The 10,356-nt window shown below is 40.9% G+C and overlaps 1 protein-coding gene across 3 annotated transcripts; it reads right to left on the bottom strand.

The window, feature by feature from the left end:
• Nucleotides 1–6,321: 6,321 nt before the first annotated feature.
• LOC120702420 (replication protein A 70 kDa DNA-binding subunit C-like) lies at nt 6,322–10,356 on the bottom strand. 3 transcript variants are annotated; one of them, XR_005686410.1, is made up of 3 exons: nt 9,945–10,355; nt 7,053–8,619; nt 6,322–6,665 (listed from the first exon to the last, which is right to left on the bottom strand). XR_005686410.1 is itself a non-coding variant. In XM_039986230.1 (3 exons), exons 1-3 carry the CDS (start codon nt 10,226–10,228, stop codon nt 7,164–7,166), a joined length of 1,608 nt encoding a protein of 535 aa, XP_039842164.1. In that variant the 5' UTR covers nt 10,229–10,356; the 3' UTR covers nt 6,761–7,163. The 3 variants fall into 3 exon arrangements, 2 of the variants coding, with proteins under 2 accessions (XP_039842164.1, XP_039842155.1); XM_039986230.1 differs by lacking the exon at nt 6,322–6,665 and having other exon boundaries at nt 6,761–7,708; nt 7,841–8,619; nt 9,945–10,356; XM_039986221.1 differs by lacking the exon at nt 6,322–6,665 and having other exon boundaries at nt 6,761–8,619.

Below are 10,356 nucleotides of genomic sequence, written 5' to 3'. Positions count from 1 at the left end.
TCCTAAGTGCATGGATATGTTGTTGGAGATATCTTCATGTTACATATGCAAAAAAAAATGAAACATGTATAGTCTTTGAAAAAATAATATAGTGCAAAAAATGAGAGAGAACTAAAGGAAAAAAATTAGAAGCAAAGACTGAAAAAATTTGGCACCAAAGCAACCTGGGATAAAAACAAAACAAAAACTGAAAAAACAGAATCTAACATAGCACCTGATGTACCAGATACGATGCAAACCAAAGAGGGGCAAAAATGTATTTTTCCCTTGCAGTTAACACCATTAGGTGTCCATACTAAAAGAATTGCTAGATAGGGAAGAAAATTTTTGGTAGTGTACACATAGGGAAGTTTTAAAGTTTTCATGCTTCATAGAGAAGAGCAAATTTTTTATGCTACAGAGAGAATTTTCTCTTTCTAGAGATACATAGTTTTTGTTATGCATCTACATATATATTATGTCTAGGTGCATAGAAAAATATATGAATTTAGAAAAGCCAAAACGACTAATAATTTCGGACGGAGGGAGTAGTACATGTAATAAAAATCATAGCGCTCGGAGCTACAAAGCCTGTACAATCTCTGATGATGCAGTGTCCTTAGAGGGTTCAAGAAATATCTCTTTAAGGTATTATTGTGCAAACATATTACCAATGAACTGAGATTCTCCCCCATAAAAATATGATTGAAAAGTTGACTTATTACCCCCTTTGAGGTAAAAGATGATTATATATTTACTTCTACACTTTTTGTTTCAAAAATGTTATAAATAGAAAAATATAGAAATAAATTTTGGGGTTGAGGGATATACACATGTTAGATCAAAGGAGAAAATCCATCTTACTCTAGCAATCCACTTTGTTCGCTTGACCCCCTAAATAAAATTTAGGCTCATTTACTTCCCCAAACTATTTCAATTGGTCCAGTCTACCTCTTACTGAGATTTCTCTTATTTATTTCTCCATGTACAAGTGGAACTCTAACTTTAAATTTTGCAACATGACTTATGATAAGATGTCCTATGCTGGAAAAATGCATCATGAATTTTTCCTGAATACTTTTCACGTAGAATTGTACTTCTGTGATCATTTCCGCATTAAATATTCCTAACCTATGAAAATTTCTTAATGTACATCTGAACATAAGGCATAATGTTCTCTATCCACTCAAAAAATTTGAACTTAAAATTCAATTTGTACATGGATAAACAAAAAAGGGAAATGTTGTTACTCGTTAGACGATATATTGGAAGTAAATAGTGCCTAAATTTTGCTCGTAGCGGACAAAGTGAATTGGTGAGGGTGAGTAAAATGGACTTTTTCCTAGGTCAAACTTTACAATGTGATCTAAGAGGATAGGTGCATGTAAAACCTGCTAAAGAAAGATGTACGTAACCCTCACTTTGTATATGTGACAAACTTGCTAAATGTATCACTAACGTGATAGGTGTGCTCAGATCTAAAGTCTGTAGTGCACATGTCCGTTGCCTTTTTTTTTGCATGAGTGGGAACATTCAAATGTTTTTCAAAACTCCAACCCGGCAAATGCTGGTACGATTTTGTTCCGGATGAGTGGTATTTGTACGCTAATTTGATAATAAGCACGAGAAACATGCATGCATGACTTACGAAAACCAGTTTCCCTAAAACAAGTTTTAGTTTGTTATATTCAGAAAACCTTGTTTGTTTCATTTTAATCAAAACTAGTTTCTAGAAAGCTCACAGTTATGTGTTTCACGTAAAATAGCTCTCAAGTTTTTTAATTAAAATCAGCGTGCACTTTTCGTTTCTCTAACTGGAAATTACGAAGAGTAAAGGAAACGTTGCGGGGCAAAATTTCGTTACGGAAATGAGTTGGTGCCAACACATGAACGCACTCGAACATGCAGCACGAGGAGGAGCTCGCTGCAGCACCTCCTACGCAGACCGGTCAGACCGGTGGTATGGACTAGTCAGACCGATTTTCACCGAGTAGACCGGTGACGGACCAACAAACGCTCGCCCGGGAAGGATCTCATCAAGGCAGGCGCGCACATGGCTATTCTAGGGTCGACAGGCCACTTAGAACGTCCTCGATTGACGTAGAGACGAAGGAGAAATAGTAAGTGGTAGATTGAAAAAGTTAGGGCAAAAGAGAAAATATAAAAGGATGTGTTTTTGATCTATTATTGGATGCCCTCAATCGGCCATGACCTTTAAGGGGGAGGTCTTGCCCCAATAGGAGTCAAAATTCTAATTAATTTCGTGTCAGAATACAACTCCTAACTCGGACTGGGCTATCTGGAACGGTCTGACTGCCTAGCCAACCGGTCTGACCGGTCCGAGTCTAGGTCAAGTCTTCCCGGAGTTATAACTCATCCGAAGTTCAAATTGGACGTTCCATATATATTTTTTGATCGTCTCAATGAGATCTATGCAATGGTGAAGTCAAATCTGCATTTTGACAATACCGATCGTCAACTGTAATCTTATTCTTCATTGCAATTTTTGTTTCTCTAGCCGGAAATTTTGCCCCGCGTCTCATTTTTCTTGCACGTGAGTATTGGAGATTACAGAGAGTAAAGGGAAACAAAAATTGCACTGATGCTGAAAATTGCGTTGCACCTAATCCTCTCCATTCCCTGTTGCCGATTTTCCAAAAGCAAGAAACCATAAGTCAAGAATTTCCTCAAACCGATCCCAAAGATCACCAAATTGTGAAACCCTAACCCCAAATCATCTTAAAGATGGCAGGATCAATACCTTAAAGGCCCTTTTCCGAGAGTGAATTTGAGGAAGAAGAAAGAAAATTGGGGAGAAATTCCATTTTCATTCCTTGAACTCATACAACGATACAATGTGCTGGTTACAAACCCTAGCATACACTGCCCTCTAGGCTCCGCACTCTCATTTCACACACACTGACACACATGGCCCAATTCTGCTTTTCTCAGTGCAGTCGCTCACACATTACCCTTTTCTCACGTTTTCCCTGCTCCTTTTGACAGCCTGTGTTACAAAACCAGCACTGTGATCTTCAACTCCGCATTGTCACAGAGAGAATCTTCTCTCAATTCGAGTATTATTGGTGTGTACAGCACGAGCTGGTCCTCCAATGTACTTCACTGATAAAATCATTAGTGACCTCCCATTATCAGATTCGGTCAACGTTGCATCAATCAAGACTACCTCCATAAACTACTCCGGTCGATGTGTATGGAACTATGATAATCAGGGATAGTAACCTGGAGAGTAATTGGCTCTATAAACTTCAGGGGCAGCTTGTCAATCAAAGGTATTGGCTATATCTACATGCTCTACTGTTATAGCTTCTGTGTTAGTTTTCTTTACATTGCCCAAAACTCAGTAGTCCATAATCAGAGCAAAATCAGCGGTATAAACCAAGGGTACAGGAACAAATGAAGATAGAGAATATTTTTTTATTTTTAACCTATTTTTCAATTTTATTTTAAAAATAACCCACCCGGATATATATTTGCAGATCTAACCCTTTTGGTCGCGCCGGTCTGCGTGGCGTGACAAAAACACGTTGTCGCACCACATGCATTGGCGTGACAAGATGTGCCACGTTGGCACGCTTCGGAGCGCTCGGAAGGGGTCTGCCAGCTCATATTCCACGTGTCAACTTTGTCACGCCACTCCCACCGGCGTGACAGTACAGCCTTGTCACGCCACCCCCGCTGGCGTGACAAGGTCTGACTTTAAAAAAATCATATCTTTTTTCATACGAACTCGAATGGAGATGATTTTTATACGAAAATTGTAGCTCTCAATGAGATCTACAACTTTGTAGTTTTGAATTTTTTTCATTTGAAGTAATTAAGATGGTTAAATAATTGATTTGAACTTTTGACAGCATATTAAGCACTTTACCTCTATCGGATCATCTCTAACTTGACATGTTTATTATGGTTCTACAAATTAAGTTCTATATAATGTTTGATATATGAAATAATATGGATTAAATAATAATTGTTCGATAAGAGATATAATGAGAAATCAAACTATATCATCATTGAGTACGGAATATAATGCAACACTCTAGGTATTATTAATTATAGCTTTAACTTGTGAGTTGGTCCATGCTAATAGCGTGGCTAGTTTTGCTACGTTTTGTTTTTTTATTATAAATACTTTGTTGTAGCATGCTATTTTGTTTGTTCCCCTAGAGTTTGTTCTTCAACCACTATACATCACTAAGTCTTATTATACATATTTTCACATTGCCTATCAAATTACGTGCATATACATTATATCTATTTTGTACAAATCAACTCCGAAGTTACATGTGCATATGCCCTAAAACCTCTTCGGTCCAAAGGACAAGAATTGAAAAGACCGTGAAGAAATCCAAGTCGAAAAGATCAAAGAAAAGACAATTTGCTATCACCGGTTAAACCGATGTTGACCAAATTGCACTCATCGGTGCAATGAACACAGAAGCTGCGAGCTAGGGTTTGGCACCGGATTAACCGGCGTTGGGTGTTTTACACTCACCAGTGTAATGGACTTGGAGGCCGAAGAAGCAGCAGGGGTTTTACAGGCACAGGTTAAACCGGTGATGAAGGCAAAGTGAACGTCGGTGCAGTTGTCCAGAGAGTTGGTTTTTCAGGAATCATGGGACAGTTACATTCACCGGTTAAATCGATGATACGTCGGTTAATTGCCCGTACAACTAACGGCTAGTTTCTCAAGTGGGCAGATTACATTCACCGGTTGAACCGACGATAGCTATTGGAGGAGCATCGGATTAACCGGCGTTACGAGTTTTTTCTGTCAGCTTTCCTCCAACGACTAGTTTGGGGGGTTGGGCTATATATATGCCACCCCACGCCTCATTTGGTGTGTGCTGGAGTTGCTGAAGCCTACTACACTTGAAGAACACCTCCAACCACCATAGAGCTTCATTGTACATCATATATGCTTAAGCACACTTGTGAGAGTGCTTAGCACTTGTTTAGCTTAGCTCTTGAGAGAGCTAGCTTGAGAGAAGTCTTGCTGTGGCAAGCAATCGTGTACTCGTCGTGTCACCCTCTAACTTGGTGTGGAGAGACAACGACACTTTGTGCGGGGAAGGAGACCCCTCTTGGTGAGAGGCTCCAATAGTGAAGACGGTGCCGTTGATGACGCTTTGAGAGAGACAGTGGCGGTGGCCTTGTCTTAGTGACTTGGCACCACTTAGCCTTTGCTTGCCATAAGCCTTGGTGGCAAACGCAAGACGGTGATCAAGCGAAGAGACTTGGCATCACACTTGTTCGTGTTGGACAAGTGGCCATGGACGTAGGGAGGGACTTTGTGTCCTAACCGAACCACGTTAAACCGTGTGTCTTAGGTATCTTCACGGGAGTTTGCATATTCTCTCCCTTACCTCTTTACTTACCGTATTACGTTTCCTAGTTAGTTTGATTAGAATTGGCTATAGGTTGCAAGTCTTTTAGGGGTAAGTAGAGAGTAGCATAAATAAACCTTAGTCATAACTAGCATGTGTAGGACGTGTTAGGTTTATCTTATGCAAATAGATTGAGCACTAGGATAGAAAGCGATTAGCGACCCTATTCACCCCCTCCCCCTCTAGGGTCGGACACCCCAGTGATCCTTACAGCATGGACTCTATAATTATATTCTAATTTTTTTAATTCTTTAATTATGAAATTAAATATTTTTCAATTGTATATGATATGGCCTCTTGAGTCAGTTTAGATCATTAGTTCTTCGTAAAATCCAATTGTGTAAATCCTTCTCCTTTTTAGATTAATGTATAAATTTCTAGACCATCTCGACGAACGTGGTGGCTCTCTTTTTTTTCTATAACAACACTTGCTTATTAATATAATATATATCTAGAGTGGTGGGACCATGTAGGCACCTTGAGCGATGATCTTGGCTAGCCAAACCAAGCAGTGCAATCAATAAGTGTTGCGCTGACCAAAGGAGATACAGTGAAAAAAAGGCCATAAGATGGAAAACAAAGTACTCATTTCATCTAAACCACTTAATTACTAGTATAAAACTTACACATTTATATCTTTTTCAAACTGTTATCATATTTTAAGATCTTAATCTTTCAAAAAAATACTTGATCTAGCTTATAGCTATAATTAATATCTAGGGTGTTGCATTATATTTCATACACAAGGATGATATAGTTTGATTTCTCATTGTATCTCTTATCGAACTATTATTATTTAGTCCATATTATTTCATATATCAAATATTATATAGAACTTAATTTGTAGAACCATGATAAACATGTCAAGTTAGAGATGATCCGATAGAGGTAAAGTGTTTAATATGCTGTCAAAAATTTAAATCAATTATTTAACTATCTTAATGACTTCAAATGAAAAAATTCAAAACTACAAAGTTGTAGATCTCATTGAGAGCTACAATTTTCGTATAAAAATCATCTTCATCCGAGTTTGTATGAAAAAAATATGATTTTTCTAAAATCAAACCTTATCACACCAGCGAGGGTGGCGTGACAAAGTTGTACTGTCACGCCGGTGGGAGTGGTGTGACAAGGTTGACACGTGGAATATAAGCTGGCAGACCCCTTCCGAGCGCTCCGAAGCGTGCCAACGTGGCACATCTTGTCATGCCAATGCATGTGACGCGACAGCGTGCTTTTGTCACGCCACGCAGACCGGCACGACCAAAAGGGTTAGATCTGCAAATATATATCCAGGTGGGTTATTTTTAAAATAAAATTGAAAAATAGGTTAAAAATTAAAAAAATCGAAGAAAGAAGTAACCGCTAGTATGTATTAAAACAAAGCAACAATATTATTCGAGCACTCTTCAGAAGAGCAGACCACCAGATGGTAAACTTAAAGCTCCGAGTACGAACATACTCCATGGTCCTAGGAGATAGCCGGCAATGCCAAGTAAAATGCTACCTAATGCTAGCATTAGTCCTGATATAATCCAACTGACAACATACATCAAACAGAAGTTGGATTGTTCATACACCTTGTGCATATTTAGTCTAGAGATACCATGCATCAAACCAAAATGTTAGCTTCACAGAAATAAACTGCAACCAGCGCAGCATTACCATGGGTAGTCTTCAGTCCAGTGCCCTGCCTGATGACATTTGAGACACACTTTAGTCCGTGATGTATTTGAGCAGCAACGAGCCGTAGAAGCCCTCTCCTGGCCTCCCCACCTACTGGCTGTTGCTGTCAGACTGAGAGACAAGATACCGTGCCCCACCAGTGTTCATGGCATAGCTGGAGATATGCACCCTCTGTTGGACTTGGGATTCCAAACCTGAGAAAACAGTTCTTGTGCCAGTGGAGGTGCGGGGCACCGAGGCTGAACCTGAACTCTCCAGCAAAAGCTTGTTGATCACGCTCAGAAGGCGATGACTTTCAGTCGATGGATTCACCACTTCAGCCTTGTCCAACTTCACCGTGAATAGATACTCACGGAACTGAACACGCTCTACAATATTGTCAAACTGGGCATGATCCCGCTTCTCATATTTCATTGAGTAGAGCTCTTTTGCACTTAGGCTAAATATATCCTCCCCACCCGCCTGCGACACAAAGGCATAAATATTACCCGTGGGATCCTGTAGCTGAGCTAAAATCCTGTACCTATAGTCACAGGTCACAAAGGTCTGGTTGCATGAATTGCAGTGCCACCACCCATCGCTATTACGAGCAGCCTCCCTACCGCATTGGCTACCATTCACCACCAATGGGCATGCTGCATAACAGAAACTCCCAGTGTTTATGATTGAGAGGGTAGCTTTAACAATGAACAACTCTGGCTGAACCAAGCATCCTAAAACATCAGTGATTTCTGCAACTGTTTTCCAGGGAAGTTCTGCTGCCATACCTTGATTAGCAGATGTTGAACCCGAACCCTCTGGCAAAAGCATGCCTATCGCCCTCAGAAGATGATGACTTTCAGTTGAAGGATTGACCTTTTCAGCCTTGATGATCGTCCATTTAGCAAGCTGTTCATCATTGAATGTCTCTGTTTCTGCCTTCAGTTTCCATAGATATTGCTGAAACAGTACCCTCTGAACTATATCATCAAATTGCGCATGATCTCGTTTTTCATGTTTCAATGAGTAGAGTTCCTTTGCTTTGCAACCAAATAACTCCTTACCAGCCTCTTGCGACACAACAGCATAGATCATACCAGTTGAATCTTGTAGCTGAACAAGAACCATGTACTTAAAATCACAGTTAACAAAGGTCTGGTTGCATCTGTCACAATGCCACCATCCATGGCCATTACTACCTACCTTCCTGTTGCATTGCCTACCATTCACCACCAGCGGGCAAACGGTATTACAGAAATTTTTGGTGTTTATATATGAAAGAGTAGCTTTAACAATAGCCAGTTCTTCATTACCTGGGCATTCCAAGTTCTCATCGTTGATTTGAGCAACCTTTTTCCTGGCAACTTCTGCCTCTGAAGCAAGACAAGGACCTGACATGTACATACCCTGAACCAGACCGGCACGTGTTAAGTTACTACCAACTTTCTCTGCAGGACTTGAGGATCCGCAAGAACATTGAACACCTTGTCCACACTCATAGAGTTTGGGACTTCCAATCATTGCACTCTCAGTTTGCAATATTTCAAAATGGATAAATATGAAGATCCTGCATAAAGAATTCAAGAAACAGCAGAAAAGGAATGGTTATTTCAATTTTCAAGCTGTAAACTATGAAAAGCACTTCCCAAAAAGACATGAAAAGAAAGACAACATAATCATGGCACTGGCACATATGCTGTTACCTCTATTATCAGACATGTTTCAAGGAATAAACTCAATATGAACAAGTGAATGAGTTATGGAACTAGCAACAAGAAGATGAAAAAAAAGTAACCACATTTTCTAGCATTTACCAGTACCTGGCTCATGATAATGATACAAATTAAATCTGAAACAAACAATGGAAGATAAGCTTGACGTTAAGCAATAAGAAAGTTTTGAGAATACATGGGAAAGTTGAATTTCAATGTAGTGGGAGCAGGAAATGAGATGTTCTTTGTTTTTTAAAAATAACCACAGAAAGCTATGGTTAATTAAACACAGAAAAGAGAAATCCAGTGAAGAAACGCAAAGCAAGCATGGCTAAAATACACAGTTCCTCCTGCGCCAAATAAGATCAATGATGATATGAAGCAATAAAACCATTCAAAGAAAAAGGTGTGTAGCACTATCTTTGATTGCAAAATTTGCAGAGCTGCTGCTATTTGTTCAGCATAGGAATAAGTACTTCACATGATAGTGATTTACATATGGCACCTCAGAGCTTTCATGTTCTTGGATCCATGGCAATAAGCCAGTAACCAAGAACATTAGAAACTTTGTCAGAATCAACAGAAAGAATGACAGTATGTATGCAAGCCTGAGTCCTGATACAAACTTTTCCTGAAAACCCACAATACCAACAGGATCTTGGTAAAGGTAACATGTTCCATTAAGATTTGCTGAGTACTCTACAAACGAATTTTTCTAGAAAAAGTAGAAGTGATACTAGATTGATTGTGCGCCATAATGCAGTTCCAAATCGCAGTGGAACTGCGCAAAAGTCCAAATCCCCAGGTTCTCTCTGAATGGCACAAGGTGCGAAATTCCTATAAAAGCTTCCCTCAGCATGCGTGGATTAAGTGCAAAACTAATCCAAGTCCTAAATGGCTAGATGGCACCACAAACTGGTCTGGCAAAAAAATAAATATCACAAATCGGTAACAGGTAGGCTGACATAATTAAAAAATGTTGGAACCTAGATGTACGAAATTGATCCACCAACCCCAAGTTCAGAATGGCGGAATGTTTGAGTATTCAAACAATCCACGGAATCACAAAAGACATGGTATGATGTTCAAGTGTTTGATGCAGACACACTCGGTAGAGCGTGGCAAACTAGGGCAGCACGAACCGAAAAGTAAGAAGGACAAAGGAGGAGTGATCCTTCACCTGCGGTTCCGTACGGTGCAGCACTGGTACTCGAGGAGCTGGAGCACGGTGCCGCGGCGGAGCGCCCCGTCCGCGACGAGGTGGGCCAGGCCGGAGACGAGCATGCCCTGCAGGCAGTGGACGCCGTCCGAGAGCATCAGCCTGCACCGCGGCGTGGAGGCCGCGCTCCGCGGTAGCCCCGGAAGCTGCTGCGCGCCCGCCACCTGCAGCACCGGGCGCAGCCTCAGCGCCGCCGGCCGCTCCGACATGGCCGCCACCGCACCACGCGACAGGTTCACCTCCATGCCGCCGCGGCCGGGGGAGGGGGCGTTGAGGTTGCGGAGGAGGAGGCGGCTGGTTGTTCACTGCTTGAGTGATTGATTGGGTTGGGTTGGGGAAGGGGAGAGATTCCGATCAGCCGATGCGACCTGCG

Source organism: Panicum virgatum, chromosome 1K (genome assembly GCF_016808335.1).
Source record: "Panicum virgatum strain AP13 chromosome 1K, P.virgatum_v5, whole genome shotgun sequence".
Taxonomy (NCBI): Eukaryota; Viridiplantae; Streptophyta; class Magnoliopsida; order Poales; family Poaceae; genus Panicum; species Panicum virgatum.
The sequence above is the reverse complement of the archived record's forward strand: the minus strand, read 5'-3'. Positions and strand labels throughout refer to the sequence as shown.